The sequence below is a fragment of the Paramisgurnus dabryanus genome, chromosome 7 (assembly GCF_030506205.2).
Source record: "Paramisgurnus dabryanus chromosome 7, PD_genome_1.1, whole genome shotgun sequence".
Lineage (NCBI taxonomy): Eukaryota > Metazoa > Chordata > Actinopteri > Cypriniformes > Cobitidae > Paramisgurnus > Paramisgurnus dabryanus.
Window position 1 is genome coordinate 17,461,253 of NC_133343.1, and position 25,929 is coordinate 17,487,181.

General features: G+C 37.3%; 1 protein-coding gene across 1 annotated transcript in view; it reads left to right on the forward strand.

The window, feature by feature from the left end:
- farp2 (FERM, RhoGEF and pleckstrin domain protein 2) overlaps positions 1-24,844 on the forward strand; it is an 870,640-nt gene extending 845,796 nt beyond the window's left edge. Inside the window, 6 exon segments of the mRNA XM_065266701.2 lie at positions 2,103-2,138; positions 2,140-2,210; positions 2,385-2,545; positions 19,408-19,515; positions 19,614-19,765; positions 19,935-24,844. Of these exon segments, the coding sequence (XP_065122773.2) occupies positions 2,103-2,138; positions 2,140-2,210; positions 2,385-2,545; positions 19,408-19,515; positions 19,614-19,765; positions 19,935-20,028 (622 nt within the window). The 3' untranslated portion in view covers positions 20,029-24,844.
- The last annotated feature ends 1,085 nt before the right edge of the window (positions 24,845-25,929 follow it).

Below are 25,929 nucleotides of genomic sequence, written 5' to 3' on the forward strand. Positions count from 1 at the left end.
ACACATATCCAACAATCCTTGAATGAATAATAATGTAATAAATGGTCTTTTGTAAATTTATGGGAAACTTGAGTGTGAACTGCCTCAGATAGCACAGATAGCCACAAATGATACACCATCTTTTATCTTAGGTCCTACTCTAAACAATGAGTCCATTCACAGCATTTTCTTAGGTTGTGTGCATAATTAATCCATTGCTATTTTTTATATGTGCAAAACAAAAAAATAATATTTATATGAAAAATTTATTTTCACACCCTTCAGTAAAATGAGAATAACTTTTGAATGCGATATGCTAAAGAGTTCATTCTTTTTTTGGTTGTTTACTGTCTGCTGCTGGTAACAACCAGAACTGTCTGTAGTCTGCTAGCTAGAGCACACAGAACCAGAGTTATCTACTTTCAAAATAGTTTTTACTACATAAAAAAAGAAAATTTGGTGTTTCATCATATGAAAAACAACATAAATAAGAACATTTTATGTAACTTCAAAGGGTTTTCTTTAAAATTATATAAAGAAATTGCATTTATTCCACTGTATGTGGTTATGGGGACACTTCAAATATTTTTAGGCAGAAATTAGATACAAAAAGGGTATTAATCCTCCCTTCAGTTGGAGTAAAATAACTTTTGAATAGATTATGATAGAGAAAAAATTCCTTTTTCTTCTGTAAGCTGACAATTGATGGAATCAAACAAAACTGTCTGCAGGTAGCTGAGGCACTCAGGGCCAGAGTTATACACTTTCAAAAAAAAACATTTGAAAAAAACATCAAAAAGCGCCTATTTATTTTTGTGTTTATTAGAGGTCTGACATCACATACATTAATCCCTTTCAACAGTGTTTATGTAATTTCAAAGGGTTTCCTGTAAAATGATACCAAAATTTTGTATGTAAACCTCTGCATGTGGGTATGGGAAGCTTTTGAAATTGGGTAGGCCAAATCCAGGCGAAAATCTCCAAAATAGCTTCAGGGTGGAAGAAGTTAAATTTCAGTTTTATCAAATGTTTCAAAAGCACCAACAGTACAAACTTAAATTGTTGAGAATAAAAAAAATTTCAACAGTTTGAACACTATGAAAATGAAATTATATCAAATTAGAATAATATAAATTTTCCAACATATACAACAGTATTAGCAGTGGGACAAATGTAACAAGTGTTAATTCCGAACATCCTCACATTTAAACCCAATTTACTTTTATTTTGAAAAACTCTAAGAAGGCAAACTTTTGGATGTGTAAGAGCACTAAAAAACCTGTAGATTGATCAGCATTGTAACACATGAAACGAGAAACACAACGCGTGATAAGAAAAAAATTACCGCTTTTGGAATTTACATCTTATGGTTGAAAACACCTTTATGGATCTACACGCGGAAAACGGTGAGTAAATAACCCAATATTTGTCAACTCTGTCAAGGGTTTGTGTGATAAAGATGCTGTCATAGTTTGGAATGCAAATGTTATCAGGGCATGGAGAAAATTGTTTTGTTACTTTCGTCCCACGTTACTTTTGCCCTGGTTCTCCCCTACTGATACACATCTGATTTCTTTTTTAATTGACTGTGGTATTTTAATTATTTTGGTATTTATGTAATGTACGTGTATATGTAATGTTTTATGTGCTTTTTGAAATGTGAATCTCCCTGCGTTCTCTTATGAGTGTCCATTTGAATATGCATGTGTGTCTGTGCGCACAGAAAACTGCCCACTTTTAACACCTTCTTGCGCTCACATTTTTTGAAAATTTGTTAAAACATTTATTTTGATTGATTGTTTAAAATCGCTTAAATGTTAAAACTTGCAGTGTAGAAACACATGCCGATGATAAACTCTCTATATAAATAGTTATTTATTTCTAAATTATGCGTATTTGAGTGATTATTAGAGATTATCATTTATGTGGGATTTCTTCTGCTTTCTGACTGCATGGGCCAGCCATCTGAGTGGTGGGCCAGTGCCACCCTGGCCCTTATGTAGCCTCGCCACTGGTCTGACTATTCACAATATTCACATTTTCAATAAATACTATTCCTGGGTGAGGTATGACCTGTTTCAAACAAGATAAACAGGAATACATTAACCTAGTCTCCTCCACAGTTCCAAAGTAGAGATGAACAAATGGATCGAAGATCTTTGACATGTCAAAGAAGTCTCAGGAGAAATCAGATCTTCTGTTGGACCCCAGCTTGTGCGACCGGTCCAACAGTAAGTACCTCAAGCTCATTTGTGTTCATTCATTGTCCACACGGGTGCAGGTCTGCATTGTGTTTTATCCCATAGCCTCCTTAGCTTTGATCCTGATGTACATGTAAACCCCACACCTTCCGATTCCTTCTCTGTCTCTCCTGCTTTCCTCCTGTGCCTCCATGCAATCATAAGGGTCATCAGATGAGGTGTCGCTGGAGCAGGAGTCAGAGGATGACAACTCCTCCCGATGCTCTCTGGATAAGCTAAGCCATCACAGGGCCAACACCACCATGCATGTGTGCTGGCACCACAACACCAGCGTCTCCATGTCTGACCACAATCTAGCCGTGGAGGTAGACACACACACAATTAGTTTATAGACTGTTTCATCGGATGCACGTGCCGTGTCTGGTCCGAACTTTACTTCCGGATTCAATTTTTTTTATGCTCTGACTAGTTCTTGAACAAATACCTCGTCGAAAATAACAAATGTTTTGCTTTCCAAGGTAATCTACGTGTTTTTTTTTTTTTTGCTTGTTATATAAATAAACGAAGTTTAAAGTACTTTGATGTAATTTATTCTTAGCAGAGTTTACCGGAAGTTACATGTTGACCACGAAAGGCGCTTGTTTTGTTGTTACTGCTGAAACCGTCTATACATAGAATTTGATTGTGAAGGTTTTGACTAAATCTGCAATGCACAAACATTTATTTTTTGATTTTAAGAAATATGACAAGCTTGACACGTGTAGCTCTTTACACACACACACACACACACACACACACACACACACACACGCACACACACACACACATTCCGGTTTCTATGTTTTGTGGGGACATTCCATAGACGTAATGCATTTTATACAGTACAAACTGTATATTCTATTCCCCTTACCTGCCCCATTCCCTAACCCCAACCATCACAAAAACCTTTCTTGTACCTTAGATTTTCAATAAACATCATCTTGTTTGATTTATAAGCTTGTTTCCTCATGGGACACAAGGTCACAAAAACACTGGTATTCCTATCTTTGTGGGGACAATTGGTCCCCACAACGTGATAATTACCAGGTACACACACACACGTACCATCTCTAAGCCTGGCTGTTGAGGTCTGGACTGCACCCAGAGCTTGTGGATAAGGGGAAGATTCTAGCACCTCTTTTACGTCTTTGCCCTATTCCTCTCCCATACTACCCTATGTTTTCATGTCTTTAACATGTAACCATCTCTCCTCTAAGCGTTCTTAATAGTAGCCAGCATTCCTGATTTTGCCAAGTGAGATATGTTCCCAGAGTCAATTTCATTGTTGACCCAGGGACAACATTCCAGTCAAATCGGATGCATAAATGTACAGTTTTTTTCTACAGAAATGTTTCATCTCTCACTTGGTAAAATCAAGTTGAACATAGCTGCCCAGAATAAAAGTAACTGAATTAATAAAGTTCTGATATTCTAACATTTCTTCTCTACAGATATTTTCAGTGTGTCTTTTTCTCCACTCAGGGTTTGAGAGTTAACAGTCTAACACGCTATCTGCTTTCTGTGCTTTTCTTTTGCTTCTTGATCTTTGTCTTTATCACTTTCTCTGCTGCACATTACCTCTCCTTCCTGTGTATGTCCATTCCTGTTGCCCGTTTGCCTGCCTGCTCTCAGTATTCAGTTCACCTGCCATGTCTCCTGAGCTCCCCCCTCGTTACCTACTTGGTCAGGGCCAGAGACCCAACACCGTCACACATGTATGCTGCTACCGAAACCAGAACCTCTCTCTCAATGACTATCTGCGCATGAATCAGGTACTCGTGAGGTCAAAGATCTAAAATAAAAGTCATGACCTTAAAAAGTTAGGGAACACTTACAAGTTCAACTCAATTTTTTGTGATTCATTTAATTATCCTACATACTGTAATATAAAGAATATTCTGTAAAAATATAACATTGATATCTCCAATATTGACTAAGTAAGTCCATGTCAGAAATTGAAATTAAAGTAAAATCATTGAGTCAAATCAAACTTGGATGCTCCTAATCTCATAATTAGATACATTAAGAGACATTAACCTGGATTTCATCTTTGGTGCCTTTTATTCACCTTATTTCGCCACGCCCCTTTTCAATTCTTCGCTCTTCCGCATTTTGTCAACCGACTTCCGCTGCTAATATGGCACAGTGCATTCGGTAGCTAGTTTGGTTGTTAGAAGATTGTTTGTTGTTCACTATAACTTTAGCGAAATGACAAATATCGCAACTGCAGCATTTACAGCAGTTGAACTGCTGTAAATGTTTTAAATTAGGAGCACGGAGAAAACTTCATACAACGCTCGGATAGTCTTATAATGTCCCATCAATCGGCTCGTGGTTAGACGATATGAAGCAGCTGCGGCAAGTACCTATTGGACATATTTAATTACCTCGTCCTGTCAGAAGGAGCAGCATTGAAAATTATTAAAGTACTTATGCCTACCAATATTTACACAGTGATTTCGTAAGCAAATGTGCACCTTAGCCAGTCCAATAACTATTTCGTTTTTATGTGCTAATGTACCATGATAGAATTCATTTGCAAACTTGCCAACACTTATTCCTTCAAATCAGAAGACTTAAATTCTTATAAGTGGAATCTACAAAGCTCACATATGGTTTAAGAAATTCCTTACAGATATATGATCACACTGTAAAGGTTTATATAACTGCATGACAGGTAACATCTGATCACATTGTAAAGATTTAATATAACTGCACAACATCTCATCACATTGTAAAGGTTTAATATAACTGCATGGCAGGTAACATCTGATCACATTGTAAAGATTTAATATAACTGCACAACATCTGATCACATTGTAAAGGTTTAATATAACTGCATGGCAGGTAACATCTGATCACATTGTAAAGGTTTAATATAAATGCACAACAGATCACATTGTAAATGTTTAATATCACTGCATGACATCTGATTACATATGAAGGTTTATTGTAACATTACAACATGTAAAATCAGGTCACATTGTAAAGGTTTATAAAAATAACTATGGACTAAGAAACAACTAACTTTTGAGCAAGACCACCCTGCAATGAATTAAGACGCATCTTTATCAGAGTCATCAGGAGCTGATCCCAAGTGTTTATCTGGAAGCTGTTGGTAGAGCCCGACTGATTTGCATTTTTGGGGGCCGATGCCGATACAGATATTAGGGTAAAAAAAAAGACCGATAACGATATATCGGCCGATATTCTTAATGTGTATATTATAGTACAGTACACATTTACTACAGTATATTTTACTACAGCAGGCTACTGTACATATAATACACTATATACATTAACAGAATATACTATATATAAATACTTTTTTTGCAATGATCACTCACAAATGTGGTGATCAAACACTTAAAATGACGTGACAAAGATATGTAATATAGGCAGGTGTGTTTTATAAGTTAACAATAAACTTTATTATCCAAAATGATTCTGATATAAGTGCACAAAACAGTAAACTTGACTAATTATAAATAACTTTAAAACACAAACAAAACAAAATACATATAACTTAAATGATTGTCAGTTTTGACGAGAATAATGTTATATTGGGCTTATTTTGAAAACGGAAACTTATGAAGTCATTGTTTATTAGCTTTACAGTAAGTTATGTACTTCACAAATTAATTAGAAACCTACTGTTAAGACGACAATGCTTTACTGACAACATATTGATGTAGGCTTATGTTTAATGTACTGCACAACGTTTTTATGACGCGAACCCACAGTGTTCTGCCGGTACTTTAAACTTTTATAAAACTAAAGCGTCTTCTCTCCGCCTCTTTAATTTAACGAGGGTGTAAAGTTGCGCAAGCTTATTTAATCAATTGCTTTGAAATGAGCATGTTCAGTAACAGCACAAGCAGCTGTCCTCCCACAGACTGCGCGGCAGTTAAAGCGTGTCCTTTCTCCGCCTCGCGTCATTTCTTCCGCTTGCGTTTTAAACAACTCGCAAGTGAACAAAAGAGACTGATTAAAAACACCAAATGTAAACCGGAATGTGTCTTTCTCGCCCATTTATAATCCAATCGACCAAAGCGCGTCTTAATACCAGGTGTAAAATGTTGTGAAGAAACCGATTTTTTTTTTAAAGTAAAAGTTTTTCTCCTGATTGCGGCAGGCAAACCACGCGATCCGGCGTATTTTCGTCAGCTCCTCCACCGGCTTCCCCCGAATAAAAGCTGAAAAACGTATTCCGTTGTTCAGTTTCCTCCCTGAACGATCGTGTGACCTGCTGTGACAGTTCTTGATCGAGCAGTACTGAACAAACATATCTTAGTTTATTAAAATCTCGACAGAAAATACAAACACAACCTCCAACACACTAACTCAAATACAGCGGGATAGGACGGGATCCTGCAAATATGGCGGATAAAGGGCGATTTATAGTCGTGCGTAGGTCCTACGCTGTAGGCTATCCGTAGCCTGTGCGTAGCTCTGCGTAGCCTGACGCGCACCTCACAAAATGTTTAACAGCGCGTCAGATCTACGCGGACCGCAAGCGCTGTGATTGGTCCACCAGAACCCCTCCCGTCAGGTAAAAAAAACTGCGTCATAGGTATTTCCGTTTGTGACTGTGAAAACAAAGATGAGCCAAGTTGAGGAGTGATTTAACTCAAACTGCATCAAAAGTCGCTGTTTATTTACTTCCATCATTGCTGGTCTTCTCAAATTATACACAACAAGTTGCTATTTCTTCTTCGTTTGTGGGTTAACTTGCTTAGCTTCTTCTTCTGTGACGACTTCTGCTGCTACTGTGGTTACACGCATGATTACTGCCAACCAGCGGTTTTGCGTGTGTTTGCACGTCGACGCACAAGTATAAATGAAAACCGACGCGGAACCTACGCCGTCACTGCTACGCCGTAGGACCTACGCACGACTATAAATCGCCCATTATTTTGCTGCTACTGTGGTTACACGTGTGATTACTGCCTACCAGCGGTCTGCGGGTGTGTTTGCACGTCGACGCGGACGACGACACACAAGTATAAATGAAAACCGAGGCGGAACCTACGCCGTCGCGGCTACGCCGCAGGACCTACGCACGACTATAAATCGCCCTTTTTTTTACTCATAATGCCACACGGCGTGACGTCAACTCCACATTCCCTATTCACCTTATTTTTCACGACAACGAGGGCGGCGCCATTGCGTTCATTTTGTCAACGTACTTCCGGCTGCATATGATGAGCAGCTGAGGCAGTGGCTGAATGCGACGCGTTAAACTTAAAAAGCTCACTCAAGCGCCTTTATGTTTGTTTCTTACCAATTTTAACGGACGGGAAGCCGACTGAGGAACACCCTTATCCCAAGTAATGGTTCGACTACAATGTTCTGGTAACTTTAAACCACGCTGGGTGTTGAAAAGGTGATCAGTTTCAGGTAAGCTATCTTAGCTAAATGTGCTCGTTCGCCTAACATTAGATTTGTGAAGTCCGTTCTACGAATACTGTTAGGTACGCCTTGTGCGGTAAGAGGCTCCAATGGACAGAGGAAACAGCTGGTCTTGTTTAACAGTGTTTTTATTAAGGTGTATGGTGACAGTCCCTCAGAATTGGTGGGAATAAATATATCCTAAAAAAATTAAACAAACAAAAAATACTTAGATACAGCAAAATGTAAACTGCACAAACATAAGGTCAAAAATAATTTATATCAATAAATAAAACCTGACCTGTATGTGCAAAAACTGCACTACATAAGCAGCACTTCCCCAAAGACGCTTCCACCTTATCTTCCTTTACTACCCTTCTGTAGTCCTTTTATAGGCTTAACTCCTCCTACTTTGGAACATACCACGTGGGGGGTACAAGTTTTCACATACCTCACAGGAATATGTAATACAACAACAAAGCAACAACTAAATACAAATAAACATACATGCACAAAAAAAAAAAAATCATCTCTACAAATAAACATAATACATATTTAATGAAAACAAATAACTGGAGAAGCCTTTCTGTCTTACAACTATGAAAATAAACTCTTCCGGTGACATCACTAACATGCGCCACAAGACAGTGAAGACACAAATACCTATAAATAGATCGCATGTCTGACTGAACAGGTTTGGCAAAACGACTCATCAAATGTGGTAAGCAGAAACTGTATCTCTTACGCTGTATTCAATAAAATATTTAAATCCAATACTCGAGATTGTGATTTATTTCTGTACATGCGAAAACAATTCTATTATGCTGTCATTATATGCATTTGTGTTATATTTACTAGTTTCCATATAACCAGCCCCGCCGCTCCCATAACGCGCATCACGCGCTGTGCGTAGGGCACCAGGTGCTGAGAGGGCACCAAAACAATAGCCTAATGAAGAAAAAATTATAATGCTGATAGAATTTCATTAGCCTATAGAAATATTATTAGGCACTTTTTATCCATGTAAATGTTACAAAAAAGGGGGGACGAGATAATTTAATTGCGCTAGTATAGAAAGTATGCCCCCCAGCCTTTGATGGTCCGTGCCGGTTGATCGCGCGGGCGCCTGACGAAGTTTGACAGAGACCGTTTCTCAATCTGAAGGCTGCAGCCTCCAGAGGTCGCATTTCTAGGCTGCATACATCATCAAAACGTTCTTATTTCGTAATATTAACGATTATGAAGTTGACTATTATTCTTAGTTAATCGTAAATTGTTTAAATATGCTTATGACTTGCTAATGTAATGTTCAGTTAACTAAAATAAACCAGGCTTGATGACGTATGCAGCCTGCATATGAGACCTCGCGCAGGTTGCAGCTTTCGGATTGAGAAACGGCCAGACAGTAGGCAACTTTTGGAAATGGCCCGAAAAGACAGCAGGGGTCAGGATCGGAAAAAAGAAAAAAGATGAAACTGCGGGATGATGCCCGTGCATCACTTGCAGGTAAGTCCATCATGTTTAATTCCAAAATAAGGGAAATGCGCATGGGCTGCAGCTGCTGCTAATCGTAATGCGCCTCGAACTTGCGGTGCTGATATTAATGTTAGCAAACTATGTTGTTATAAGATAACTTCAGTGCAAGCTAAATTTAGATTTTACTGTAAAACATTACCTATGCATATGCATTTTACAAATAACTGACGTCAGCTGTTACTTTCTTTACTACGTTTTTTTAGATATTGAGCAGTTAGTTTATTTTGTGGTTTATTTTGACGTGACGGTGGTTAATACTTAGTTAATGTTAGCAGTCAGTGCACATGGTAGGCTTACAATTCCTGACTGTTAAATATATATAAATATAAAATGTCATCATGTATGATATGAAGCAAACATTGCTGTGACACTTAGTTCTCTAAATCTTTGTAATATTTAAGAATTTTGAGTATTCTTGTTATTGATGTTTATTTAATGTAATTTATTTAAAGTGACATTGTACTGGGGAAAAACATGTCTGGATTATTTTGATAATTTAAGTTTTGTATTTTTTCTATTTTGCTATTCTATAAAAGTTTGCACTTTCAAATGTGTAGTGTGTGTTGACTAAAGCTGTGAAGATTTTACTTTCTGCTATTAAGTTATATGTTTGGTAATAAAAAGTTAAACTGGCAAAAACAAACAAAAAATTTCACAGGGTCGGGGGCATTATAAAGAAATTATGCTTAGGGCACCAAAATGGCTAGCAGCGGCACTGCATATAACTCAGATAAAACTACATACAGGACATTATACAACCAGCTTACCACACAGTGACACAGAATGTTACATAAGTCCATGCATACATAAATATATGTCGGCTAAAAGCCTGCTATACATGACGCCGGTGTATGTGCATAACGTGCATGTGAATGTGTGTGCGTAGTCCAGGCACAGTCGCAGGCTTACCCTGTGACATTTCCTCCCCCTTCCCCAGACACCACTCATGGTGTCCTGGAGAGGAAATCTGCGGTGCAGTTTTCTGAGCCAGTCCGATACACGATCTCAAAGTCAAATGGCTGTAGAGCCAAAAACCACCGTGTTATATGGGCATTCGTGTCTTTCATTCGGTTAAGCCAAACCAGTGCCCGGTGATCAGTCTCTAATTTAAACCTCCTACCCATGAGGTAGTACCTGAAAGAGTCTAAAGCCCATTTAACAGCCAGGCATTCTTTCTCTACGGTTGAATACCTTGTCTCTCGTGGAAGGAGTTTTCTGCTGATAAAAGCAATCGGTCTCAAGTGTCCTTGCTCTCCCTGCAAAAGTACAGCCCCAAGACCAAATTGTGAAGCATCAGTGTGCACTGTGAAAACTTGGTCAAAGTCTGGACTCTGCAACGCTGAATCTTTGCATAATGCCTCCTTCAAATCTAAAAAGGCACGCTCACAGTCTGCAGTCCAGTTAGGCTTGTTGGGTTTGTTTTTCTTTGTGAGTTCAGTAAGGGCTACGGCTTTCTCAGAAAAATTTGGGATAAAGCGTCTATACCACCCCACCAGGCCAAGGAAAGACCTCACCTGCTTCTTAGTTACAGGCCGCTCGGCCTGTTTAATGGCCTCAATCTTTCCAATCTGAGGGTGTATGACACCATGCCCCAGTACATGACCAAGATAACAGGTCTCCGTCTTTGCTATCGTGCACTTGTCCGAGCGAATAGTAAGACCAGCATTCTTTATTCGAGTTAACACTTCCTTGAGATGTATTAGATGGCCCTGCCACGTCCTACTGTAGATAATGATGTCATCCAAATATGCTGCTGCATACCTCTCAGTTCCCCTAAGGATCTGATTGATCATTCTTTAAAAAAGTAGCCGGAGCCCCATGCAGGCCAAAAGGAAGGACCCGGAATTGGTAGTGTCCAAACGGAGTCTTGAATGCTGTAAACTCTTTACTGTCTGAACTTAAGGGCACTTGCCAATAACCTTTGCACAGGTCAAGAGTTGTAAGGTACTGTGCACTGCCAAGCTTTTCAATTAAGTCATCCACTCTGGGCATAGGGTAGGGGTCAAATTTGCTCACCGAATTTAGTTTTCTAAAGTCCAAACAGAATCTCAGAGATCCATCTTTCTTAGGCACCAGCACAATGGGATTGCTCCACTCACTGACTGACGGTTCGATTACCTCTAGTTTCTGCATCATTTCCAGCTCTTGCTTCATGGTAGGCAACAGTCTTTCTGGAACTCTGTACACTGGTTGTCGGATTGGTTTCACATCCTTCAAATAAATGTGATGCTGTACCAAGTCTGTCTTCCCAGGTATGTCCTGGAACAGTTGCTGAGGTATACACTTTTGCAGCTGATTTCTTTGTTCAGCTGTCAAATGTTGAAGATCTAAAGGATACTCAGTTTCATGAACAGGCAAGTATTGCTCCTCCACTTCGTCCTCTTCCTGTACTGCACTCACTAAGAGCTCTTTCACCTCTGCTCTTGCTGGTTCTGGCTGTGAGGATGGACTGTGCCACTTCTTCAACATATTTACATGAAAAGTTTGCAAAGGTTTATTTCTAGATGGCATTTCAATTTCATACGTTACTGGACCAACTTTCTTCCTCACTTGGTACGGCCCTTGCCATTTGGCCAACAGTCTGTTCTCTGACGTTGGAAGCAACAATAAAACTTGCTCTCCTGCTTGGAAAGTTCGGGACCTGGCCTTCTGGTCATACCATGTCTTTTGCTTCACTTGTGACTCTTGCACACTCTCCCGTGCCCTGGTGGATGCCAGTTGCAACTTCTCTCTCATTTTGAGGATGTACGAGAGAATGTTCTGCTTGGTGGACTTGTCACTGGTTTCCCAACTGTCTCTCAAAACATCCAATGGACCTCGAATCTGGTGAGCAAACAATAATTCAAAAGTAGAAAAACCAGTGGATGCTTGTGGAACTTCCCGGTAAGCAAATAAAAGGTAAGGAAGCCATTTGTCCCAGTCTTTTCCATTTTCAGACACAAACTTCTTCAACATGCCTTTCAAGGTCTGATTAAATCTTTCTACCAGACCATCAGTCTGGGGGTGATACGGAGTAGTGCGAACTCTCTTAATGCCCAGTAACTGATAGACCTGTTTTAGGGTCCGACTCATAAAATTGGGGCCTTGGTCAGTCAAAACTACTTTAGGGATACCTACATGTGAAAAGAAGTTTAAAAGTGCATCTGCAATCTGTTTTGCTGTAACGTCTCTCAGAGGGTAGGCCTCAGGGTATCTGGTTGTATAATCACAAACTACCAGAATAAACCGGTTCCCTTTCTGACTTTTCTCTACAGGTCCAACAATGTCAACCCCTATTCTCTCAAAAGGTGTATCTACTGGGGGTATCGGAATCAGAGGTGCCTTTGCAGGTGTTCTACCAACTGCTAACTGACAGTCAGGACAAGTCTTGCAATAGTCTTTCACTTCGGTATACATACCGGGCCAATAAAAACGTTTGGAAATTCTCATCGTCTTCATGAATCCCATGTGACCTGACCAGGGAATTGCATGCCCAAGCTCTAATACCTTTCTGCGCTGAGCTTTGGGTACCACTAACTGCAAACCTTCCTCTTCACTCTGCCTGTAAAGAAGACCTTGTTTTATTATGAACACCTCACCATACAATGAACTCACAGTTGCATCCTTGCTAAGTTTACCAAAACATTCAGACAATGTAACATCCTCTTTCTGAAGCTGTCCTAGTTCACTGGGTATAACAAAATCTGACTCAATCTCAGGTTCTTCCCACCCAAACGTTGTCTGTTCTGAGCCATCCATCAATTCTGCAACTTTTTGTCTGCATCGTCCAATCTATCTTCCTCGGACAACCGTTCTTCACCTAGACTTTCCTCCAGAAAAAATGGCATCTCCTGAAGGGTGCCATCTACAGAATCTTCAGTTTGTGCTATCTGGGTAACCTTTTGAGCCTGCGCTCGAGTAACTATTCCACACCAAGCTGTCTGCTGAACGAAATCTGGTAATATGGGCATATCAGTCCCTAGTAACACAGGATAGGGCAGTTTTGTGGTAATACCTACATTCATCAAAAATGACTGCTTGTTAACCTCCAAATACACTTCAGCGGTAGGCAATTGTGACTTTTTTTTTTTCGAATTGAGAAAGCAAATTACAACAAAAAAGTAATTTACATTAGCTCACCTCATTCGAAAAGGGATAGGTAGAAGCCCTAGGCTTATCAAAAACCTATCCCCAAACATCACAGTACCTAAAGCTCACATCAAACAATTTAAAATCAAAAACACAGCTTTTAAAATAAACACACACAAAAAAAATACATCAAAAAATAAAGAGAAAAACAAAAATCAAAATCAGGCAGTAGCAGTTTTCCAACTCACCCCTCTCTTATATACTTAGCGAAAATAAATTTTTTAAACCTTTTTTTAAATTGAAATATATGAACACTGTCTTTTATCTGGTTGTTCAAAGTATTCCACAATATCACTCCACGGATTGAAATACACATTCTTTTAAGCTCAGTCCGAGCATGATGTTGTCTCATATCTAAAGTTCTTCTTAAGTTATAACCACATTCTATATCTGTAAACAATTTTTGTTGTGTGCATCTCCATGCACACAACAAACCGTTATAGTCTCCTCAGTCCATGACTCTCTGGCTATATACTGTGACTGCACTAAAGTATGTGTACACCCTGTGTCTACCAATGCCGTCAACGGCTTACCATTCAACAACACTGAAATAGTGGGCTCCTTATCTGGTTTTACAACTACCTTAGGGCTAGATTGGGGAACATAACACAAACTGGCAGATTTGGGTTTTCTCAAAGGGCAATGTGGACTAGTATGTCCCACCTCTCCACAATTATAACATACTATATCGCCTCTAGGCAATATCTGACCTGTGACTACTGGTAGTGAAGGCTTCGGGTGAGTGACTTTAAAACTTTGGGCTTGACTTTGAGAGAACGAACTACCCCCTGACCCCACAGACTTACCTCTCACCGCTGGAAAGATCCCAGAGTACCGAAAGGTCTCAGAAGATCCCTTCCGTGCTGCTATATAGGACTTTACTATGTCAGCTGCTTCTCCTGCAGTGGTGGGATTTCTCTCCTTCACCCAGGTCCTCACCTCCGGATACAGCACTCTCATATACTGCTCCAACACCAAGGTTTCCATCATCTCGGTTTTGCTACTGACATCGAACTGAACCCACTTTGAGAACAAGTCTTTTAAGCGAATGTACAACTCTGTTGGGGACTCATCAGCAGCTGTGTTTAATGAACGAAATCTCAATCTATAAATTTCTGGATTAATCTCATATTTCTTGAGAATCACCTCTTTTACTCTTGTATAGTCAGAGGTAAAGGCAGGCGCCATGGCGACAAAAGCGCTTCTCGCTTTTCCAGAGAGCAAGGGAATTAGATGAACCGCCCAGTCCTCCTTTGGCCATCTGTATATCTCTGCCAATCTCTCAAACGTAGTCACAAAATGTTCTACATCATCACTGTCTTGTAGTTTTGGCAACGAAGGCACATGATTCAGCACCCGTGTACCTGGCTGATCTAAATCGGTAGCTTTATGCCTGGTACGCTCCACGTCCATCTGAATCTGTGTGACCTGATGATTGAGGACCTTGTATTGCTGCTCCCGTCGTGCAGATTCTTTCTCCTGCCTTTCGTCCATTTCCTTCTGGTACTGCAGGAAGGACTGAAACATCCCTGCCAGGGCTGTCACAGCTGCATCACTTGTGTTGGTTGGGACCTTAGCAGGTTGGATAACTTCTGCAGTGCCACCCACTGCACCTTGATCTCCTTCCGTTTCCACCTCTGTAGTCACTTGACCCCTGGTCTTCGGTGGCATTTTGCGTCACTGTCACTTTAACCACTGTATGACACTAACTGTTAGGTTTCCTTTACTGCTGGCTTCAGCTGTTATGAAGCTTCACTTCTGACACCAACTGTTAGGTACGCCTTGCGCGGTAAGAGGTTCCAATGGACAGAGGAAACAGCTGGTCTTGTTTAACAGTGTTTTTATTAAGGTGTATGGTGACAGTCCCTCAGAATTGGTGGGAATAAATATATCATAAAAAAAACAAACAAACAAAAAATACTTAGATACAGCAAAATGTAAACTGCACAAACATAAAGTCAAAAATAATTTATATCAATAAATATAACCTGACCTGTATGTGCAAAAACTGCACTTCCCCAAAGACGCTTCCACCTTATCTTCCTTTACTACCCTTCTGGAGTCCTTTTATAGGCTTCACTCCTCCTACTTTGGAACATACCACGTGGGGGGGTACAAGTTTTCACATACCTCACAGGAATCTGTAATACAATAACAAAACAACAACTAAATACAAATAAACATACATGCACAAAAAAAACAAATCATCTCTACAAATAAACACAATACATATGTAATGAAAACAAATAACTGGAGAAGCCTTTCTGTCTTACAACTATGAAAATAAACTCTTCCAGTGACGTCACTAACATGCGCCACAAGACAGTGAAGACACAAATACCTATAAATAGATTGCATGTCTGACTGAACAGGTTTGGCAAAACGACTCATCAAATGTGGTAAGCAGAAACTGTATCTCTTACGCTGTATTCAATAAAATATTTAAATCCAATACTCGCGATTGTGATTTATTTCAGTACATGCGAAAACAATTCTATTATGCTGTCATTATATGCATTCGTGTTATATTTACTAGTTTCCATATAACTCAGATAAAACTACATACAGGACATTATACAACCAGCTTACCACACAGTGACATAGAATGTTACATAAGTCCATGCATACATAAATATATGTCGGCTAAAAGCCTGCTATACATGACACCGGTGTATGTGCATAACGTGCATGTGTATGTGTGTGCGTAGTCCAGGCACAGTCGCAGGCTTACCCTGTGACAAATACACTTAAGATCAGTAACGTTAGTTTATAAAATGCAACGATTTTGAATGATTTTAATTGCCCACCTATATTTTTATATTTACGATAGTACAACGAGATATTATAGTACATTACATTTTTACAGTAGCTTACGTGATTCCTACAAGTTACCGAGATTTCAGATGCTAGATAGAAGGTCAGTTCATTTCTCATTCAGATATTGATAATGACCTATTAAACGACATATTATTTTAACACTGAAGTTAGAGGTTGTGTGTATAATGTTACTGTCTCTTTTTAATGCATCTCTCTCTTACACACTGTTCTGTTTAAGTATAGGTGCCATTATATATTAATTCTCATGATGCAAGTTTCTTTTAAATACTAACATAAAAAATGTTTATGGTTATATTATTTTCACAGATGCATTGATGTTGATGCAGTGGACAACTGTAAGGATGATACAATCAACATGTTCCTAAACTGTGATGCAGAAACACAATGGGTGGATCAAATCGTCTCTGACCACAACTACACTTTAAAATCACAACTCAACCTGAAGCAACCTACATCTGATATGGGAAAACAACCTTGCGGTTTCCCGGACAGGGCTTATGCTGGTCCCAGGCTAAAATTCATATTTGAGCTACAATAATTTAAAAATACCTTTTACTGACATACCTCAACATTTATGACTGCCATTGTTTTGTCACAAGATGTGCACCAGTCTTGTTTTTTTGTAAGGTTTGTTTGTAAAAACTAAAATGTCCTAATATAATTAAGGCCTAGTCCTGTAAACCCTGTCCGAGAAACTGCTCCAATGTGTTGAGCTGGCACAAATGTGCATAACTCTGCTGAGAAACAACCATCTTTGTCAGCTTTACAAAGGGTTGATATTGCATGCATTACACAGTCGCCAAGCACTTTACCAGTACATACACAAACAGCTTCCAGATAAACACTTGGGATCAGCTCCTGATGACTCTGATAAAGCTGTGTAATTTATTGCAGGGTGGTCTTGCTGAAAAGTTAGCTGTTTCTTAGTCCATAGTTATTTTTATAAACCTTTACAATGTGACCTGATGTTACCTGTAACCTGTTGTAAAGTTACATTAAATCTTCATATGTGATCAGATGTCATGCAGTGATATTAAACCTTTACAATGTGATAAGATGTTACCTGCCATGCAGTTATATTAAACCTTTACAATGATCAGATGTTGTGCAGTTATATTAAACCTTTACAATGTAATCAGATGTTGTGCAGTTATAGTAAACATTTACAATGTTGGTGTATGTACTGGTGACGTGCTTAATGACTGTGTAATGCATGCAATTTCAACCCTGTGTAAAGCTGACAAAGATGGTTGTTTCTCAGCAGAGATATGTACATTTGTGCCAGCTCAACACATGAAGCAGTAGCATTGAAGCAGTTTCTCGGACAGGGTTTACAGGACTAGGCCTTAATTATATTAGGACATTTTAGTTTTTACAAACAAACCACATCTTGTGACAAAACAATGGCACTCATATATGTTGAGGTATGTCAGTACAAGGTGTTTTTAAATTATTGTAGCTCAAATAAGCATTTTAGCCTGGGACCAGCATAAGCCCTGTCCGGGAAACCGCAAGGTTGTTTTCCCATATCAGATGTAGGTTGCTTCAGGTTGAGTTGTGATTTTAAAGTGTAGTTGTGTTCAGAGACGGATTGATCCTCCCATTCTGTTTCTGCATCACAGTTTAGGAACACATTGATTGTATATCATCCTCACAGTTGTCCATTGCATCACTAAACATCAATGCATCTGTGAAAATAATATAACCATAAACATTTTTATGTTAGTATTTAAAATAAACTTGCATCATGAGAATTAATACAGTATATAAATGACATCCATACTTAAACAGAACAGCGTGTGTGAGAGAGATGCATTAAAAAGAGACAGTAACATTATACACACAACCTCTTAACTTCAGTGTTAAATAATATGTCGTTTAATAGGTCATTATCATCAATATCTGAATGAGAAATGAACTGACCTTCTAGCATCTAAAATCTCGGTAACTTGTAGGAATCACGTGAGCTACTGTAAGAATGTAATGTACTATAATATATTGTTGTCTTATCTAAAATAAAAATATAGGTGGGCAATAAAAATCATTCAAAATAATTGCATTTTATAACTAACGTTACTGATCTTAAGTTTATTCGTAGAACGGACATCACAAATCTAACGTTAGGCGAAAGAGCACATTTAGCTAAGATAGCTTACCTGAAACTGACCACCTTTTCAACACCCGGCGTGGTTTAAAGTTACAGGAACATCGTAGTCGAACCATTCCTTGGGATTAGGGTGTTCCTCAGTCGGCTTCACGTCCGTTAAAATTGGTAAGAAACATACATAAAGGCGCTTGAGTGAGCTTTTTAAGTTTAACGCGTCGCCTTCAGCCACTGCCTCAGCTGCTCATCATATGCAGCCGGAAGTACGTTGACAAAATGAGCGCAATGGCGCCGCCCTTGTCGTGGAAAATAAGGTGAATACCTTCATGAGGAACTCAGACATACTGAGTTCCTCATGAATTTATAGGTTTTAAACTGGTGCCTTTATTATACCAGCGCCTTTATAAAATTCTCTGAATGCCCAAACTGATGGATACATTGAGATGTTACAAATGAACAACGTGTAGTTATTAAAGAAGCAAAACACAATAAATCATGTTTAGTGTATAGCATTTCGTAAAATAGGACTTAAACGCACACAGTCTGATACTATTTACATTTTTGGCACATTGTTTTGTGTTTTATTAGTTAATTAGTTATTAGTTTTATTAGGTTTATTAGTTAAAATAACAGATAATACTGCATTTTTAACATCCTTATTAGTAATTTTTATAGCAGTATAATATGCAAATCCTGTTCAACATTATTTTCTGGAACAGTTTACACATTGTTATTTTGACTTTGATTTTTATTATCCTAACATGCAATGTGTGTAATATGGACACTAAAGTACATTTTTGCCATTTCTCCTTAATTTTAGAAAACATTACTGTTAGATACAATAATGACAAATATATTGCATGTAAATACATGAAACCATTATATAAACATTCCTTTTACCCAGCTTCAGGGATGTGGAGCATCATTCTCGCAGTAACAGTCCCAAAAATACCACGGATTTGGCAAGTAATGCCAAGCTGTTGGGGGCAATATGAACTTCATCTTTAAAATTAAGAAATTTCTTGTGATTTGACAAATCGGCACAGTCTCCCTTAGCATTTTCTTGGTATTTAAAACAGTTTTACTTTTTTATTAAACCTTCCTATTTTGGTTCTTTTCTAAATTACATGTTGCCATTGTGTTGTACAGTAGCAATTGAATTCCTAAGTTCCTATTGGCACCTCATTTCAGAACCAGCTTTCTGGCTACCTCCTGAGGAAATTTAAGAACAGCAATGGCTGGCAGAAACTCTGGGTCGTTTTCACCAACTTCTGCATGTTCTTCTATAAGACACACCAGGTATTAGAAGAGAGACAGTTGCTCTTTCATTTGTGTTTTTGATGTTTATCCTGAAAGCATCCAGACAATTTATAATTAATGAATGGCATTTGTTCTAGGATGACTTTCCTCTGGCCAGTCTGCCGTTGCTAGGTTACACAGTCAGCACCCCAGGGGAATCAGATAACATCCATAAGGAGTATGTCTTCAAGCTGCAGTTCAAATCTCATGTTTACTTTTTCAGGGCAGAGAGTGAGTATACATTTGAAAGGTAAAGCTATTACAGTCTTTTATTTTATGTTCATGTTGTCAACTACTGTATTCATTCATTCACACTTAATCCAGTAGAACCAGTTAATTTGTTTCTATAATCGAAGTAAATAAATCATTTGAATGAAAGTTTGATTTGCTGCTTAAAACATACTGTGATGTTTCTATAGATGGATAGAGGTAATCAAAAGCGCTACAAGCTCCACAGGATGCATAAGTCTGCTTGTACCCAAAGGCCCAGCAGAGATGAACGAAGGGAGCTGAGTGTATCAGACTTTACTCCTGGATGGGGGGCTGGGCCCACTGTCTGCCAGGACCAAACATTATTACTCTATTTTGTCTTTTTTGTTTTGTGGTTCTGAGAAGCAGCTTTGTCCATAACTGATTCTGGATTTTGGATGTCTGTTAGCTCTCTGCTTGCTGGGATGTTAAGCTGCTTTTTGAAACCATGGACCGAAAGAGTTGGTCTGAAATTTTAGTTGCTCTGTAACTCTATTTGTTCATTTTTCTTTTATTGCTGATCTCCTAATTTAAATGGGTGTCTGCTACTTCTTGAACCATTAGACTGAAATAACTCTACTAGAACCAAATTAGACTGAAAATGTTATGTTTGTGTGATTTCTTTAAGAATCCAGAAAGAATTTGTTAAAATAACACTTGGGTGTTATTACTGTATTCAGGTTTTTATGGTCTTAATTCTAAGACCATAAAAATTCTTTTTTTTTCAATCATGTCCTATGACAACAGTGACTGAATACTACTGATGGGAGTGTTTACATACAGAGGGGCTGTATTAAGTCCAGTTGGTGCAGCAAGTGAGATGAAAGACTGTAGTAAAAAGCAGTAATGGTGGTCAGAGAACATGTTTTCTGCCACAGGGAGTTGAGCTGGGAATAGTTATTTTTGAATGACTCCACCCCTTTTTGAATGGTTAAAGGAAAGAAATGTTGATACAAGAAGAAATCTGAGAGAAATAGAAATGTTTCGACAATGAGGCAGCAATATCATTTAATTGAATTGGTTTGCACATTATGTTCTGTCCTCTTCCAGCAAAGCTCTGGTTTGTGTCATATAATGGTCAAAGCTTATCTTGAAGGTCATTATTTAGTGGATGTTTATGTTCTTGAGAAATTATCCTTTGCATGTCTCTCAGCACTGATTTTGTTGAAATCTGAAATGGTATTTGTTTAAAATACAAGCCTAAACAAGAAGTAATTAACCAAGCAAAAGTTTTAAATAATGAATTCATAGTTGCACCATCTCATATCACTAATTTTGAATATTTGACAGATATAAGAATAGAAAGTTTTCTTTTATATTGTCTTTTATTAAGTTTCTGCCACCTAATTACAGAGAAGAGGAAACGGCTGTAATGGCAAAGTTTTATGGAACATCAAGGTTAAAGTTATCAAAAAGCTAAAAGAAATGACTAAACGGTTTTGCTGTGCTTTATCAGCCCCAAAATTCTAAAGTTCCGTTGGGAGCAATGACCTAAGACTTGTTCTTGAATTCCTGAATCTTAAATTCAGGATTATTTATTGCAACAACAATTACACTGCATTTTATGTTTTGTTTTGTTAACCATTTAATAGATTGAGATGTTATTTCATTACCCATTGGTGAACATGTAACAAAAACAGAGCCTCATTTTGGTACAACCAATAATTTGTGTAATCTCACTATAATGTCTTGCAGTCTTGTTTTGTTTGAGGGCCAACTGAGTTATTCGTTTTATCTTACTAGCATAAAGAAGCAGTTCCAAAGCATTTGGGAAAGCAATGTTGTTGTTTATTAGCTTCATTTAATAATCTTTAAAACCGATGTTTACTTTGTCTGATTTGGGGGACTTTCTGACTATTTTTGGGTTATTGATTGTTTTTATAAGGCTTTGTTTTTTACATTTTGGCATTGTCCCATTGTCTCATTTTTGCATTGTCTACATGCTGTAGAGCAGGGGTCGGCAAGTAACTTTGGCCGCGGGCCAATATTTTTTTTAGCCAGTAGATGGCGGGCCAGCTGCTGTTCCCACACTTACGTGTCTTATTTTGAATTAGCCTAGTATAGGCTATCTGATCTTTTGTCAAGAAACATTGTCTTTATTTCCTATTTAAAAGACGAAAGACAGCATTAAAAGTAGCTAAAAACATGGTTATGGATCCGTGTATCATTCGTTTTTTCAAATTAAAAACAAAAATGAAAAAATAACCACCACGGGTTTTCTGATTGTGTGCTCAGATCAAAAATGAATTACTGGATTAGACAAATAAAAACATTTTAAACAGACCAAGTAGGCTACTATAGTGGTAACATATTACAGGCATTTATGCTCTCATGAAAGACTCTTACAGTCCAACTTTTGAACTTTATTTCTTTTTTTATTAATATTTATACGGGACACACACATACACACCTAAGGTTAATGGAGGTCTGCGCTGGACTGTTTTTTTTTGTCCAGCTCCCACAAGATTCTATTCAGTAAACCGCTTAAAATACACTTTGTGTTCACTTGCTTTATTTCCCGACCTGACGGTTCCGCAAAACTTAACGTTAGATCTCGTTTCCAGAATCTCACATTCAAATGTCTCTAAAGAAAAGAGAGAGATGAAGTAACCTATAACAATTATAAATGCTATACCAAAATTGTGTTCGTGCCAATATAAATATTATATTAACATTGTACTGTCAGCAGAGAAAAAAAAAAGAAATATAAATAATAAATTAAAAAGGACAAAGCCTCTCAGTCAAATTTCTTACCAGCATAAACCGAAACCATTGTTGGTTGCAGAGTTGCTGTTCAAACAAATTGCTCCTTTGCCAAATGTATAGCGTATTAAACGGATGCAAAGATCAAAGAACTATGCGTTAGGAAAATTAATAATGGCTTTATTTTAATAGACATGTAAAACCATATTTTGGCGGATTACTTTAATTTTTTAACGAATTTGCCTGCCCATTTAGTCTTAATAATTAACGGTAAACGAACTTGACTTGCAGTTCTCGAAGGCAGGTCGGACCTTAAGGTCGGGCTCGAGCCCCAAGTTAAGTAACAGAACAGAAGAGAAAAAAAGAGTAGTGAATGAGACGATGAGAAGAAGGAGTTGCAGCTATGCGCCCAGGCATGGAGACTCCCGTTTACCATATGTTTTTAATAGTGACACAGGACTGTTTCCTTTCAAATCTACGTTAAAAGTGAACTAGTTAAAATATTACTGCAGTAAAAGAGTTAATTTTGTATCATATTTTGTTGTGGTTTCTAAAAGCCTGCAGTCATTTGCGATGTCAAGGAGTTTAATGTCTTCACGCGTGACCCATTGACATGATTTGCAAGGTAAATTTGCAAATGATTCATGAATTCATACCTTTGCAATTATTATAGTTATGATCGCGGATGCGCTGGTAGAGAAAGAGAACGAGAAACAGCGGCCCGTTAAGATTAAACTATTACGTAGCTATTATACGCATTTTTGGGCTAGACCTCTGGGCTAGAGGAAGAGTTTTGTGCAGCATTTAATGCAAATATTTTTTTTATCTAATACATATTATTTATCAGTGTGTTATACGCGAAAAATAATAATGAACAAATTCAAAAGTCGGACTGTAAGCGAATGAGACCTACAGGAAAGCATGGTTGCTATTAAAACCCTTAATTAAATGTAATCTGTTAGTACCTGATCTGTTTTAAATTATTTCATTGGTATATGTCTGCTAAGGTGTTCAATTAAAATTTGTCCGAACCCGTTTTCATTCATTTTTCTATTTTTGATCTGAGCGCACATTCGGAAAAAAAGGCGTTTGATTTTAGTTCAGGAAATAAATAATAGAAAAACAAATCGTTTCTCTTTATTTTCTTTTTGGTTTTGATTTAAAAAAAAAATGAAGGAATGATACACGTGGCCATTTTTGTAAACTGTTATTGTAAAATAAAAGTAGTATTTGATAAAAAAAAAAATTCACATTTTTTTTTTTCAAAATAATCCGACGGGCCAGAAAATATTGCTGGCGGGCCACTTTTGGCCCGCGGGCCGCCTGTTGCCGACCCCTGCTGTAGAGGGTACAGCCAAAGACCTTGAATTATCATAGAAAGGTTGGCCAGAGTTAGTCAGGTAAGTCAGCCATATATTAAGCAGTGTTGCTTTGTGTACTCAACAATACCTGTATACTGACTGCAGCTATCATCTCGACATGAGCCCAGCAAGCTATGTGTTTAAATTCCTTCTTAATTCAGAAATGGAAATGCACTGTGGGCGTATGGTCTCCACCGATTTTTGTAAATTTTATGAAGGGACTGGAATTTTGTTTCTTTTCCTGTATATGGCATTAACATGATTGAATAACAGTTTTACGTCCTGGATTGCTAAACACAGGAAAAAGGTTTACTCAAAGACGTCAGTTTCCCATCTCATTCAGAGAAACTAACAGATGCCCTTCTTTTTCCTCCCACTTTAATGTTACTATTTATTGTGTAGCATGTTGCTGAGGCATTGCTCCCTGTACACACTGAATGTAGTATGCTCTATGTTATTACATTGAAGGGATATCAAATAAAACTGAACTATATAAACATTTTCCTTCTCATTGTGATATTTCTTTTGCTTTACCATGTTATTTGTACCCTAAATTTACATTTGAAAATCTTTCCAGGAAAAACAATGTGTGCTTTTCTGTTGTTATAATGTAGTTTGTTTTATTTTATGTAATACACATGATGAACTTGATAAGCCCGTCATATATAGTAACATTTCATAATTATACAAAGGAAGCAGCTAAAATCCCATTGTTTAAGCCTTGGCAGAAAAAGGTGAGCACTGCGGACTGGTTTTGGAAGGGAGTCAGAATCCAGATTGGACAAAATGCATAATACTACAATTAATGAGTACCTATAAATTGTCTAATTATACGACTTAATCGCAAACACCGGAAGTAGCTAACCGCGGCCATCTTGTTGACATGACATCTGTCCTGCCCCTAGCCGCACGTAGATTTGAGTTGAGGGGAGCAGTAGCTTCATATATACATACATATATATACATATATATACACATATATACATACATATACACACATATACATACATATACACACATATACATACATATACACACATATACATACATATACACACATATACATACATATACACACATATACATACATATACATACATATATACATATACATACATATATACATACACATACATATACATACATATACATATACATACATATACATATACATACATATACACATATACATACATATACACATATACATACATATACACATATACATATACACATACATATACATATAAACATATACATATACATATACATATATACATATACATATATACATATACACATATATACATATATACATATACATATATACATATACATATATACATATACATATATACATATACATATATATATACATATATATATATACATATATATATATATACATATATATATACATACACATACATACACATACATACACATACACATACATACACATATATACATACATATACATACACATATATACATACACATATATACACATATATACATACATATATATACACATATATACATACATATATATACACATATATACATACATATATATATACACATATATACATACATATATATACACATATATATATACACATATATATACACATATATATACACATATATATACACATATATATACATATATATATACATATACATATATACATACATACATACATATATACATACATACATACATATATACATACATACATATATATATATACATACATACATATATACATACATATATACATATATACATACATATATACATACACATATACATATATATACATACATATACATACATACATATATGGGCCATTCTACCGAATTCGTGCAAATTGCTGTCCCGGAACCAAAAAACTAATTTAAAAAGCATTAACGTAGGAAATTTTTTGATAATAAAAAATATAAGCAAATAGCAATCAAAACCCAAAGTAATATTTGAGGTAACTGCAGGCTTTATATATAAAATATCATCATTTATATGGTGCTTTCAATTGAGAGGTGGTTGTCCCAAACCCCAAGGTCTGAATTTCACCATAGAAAAAAAAATATGAAATAATTT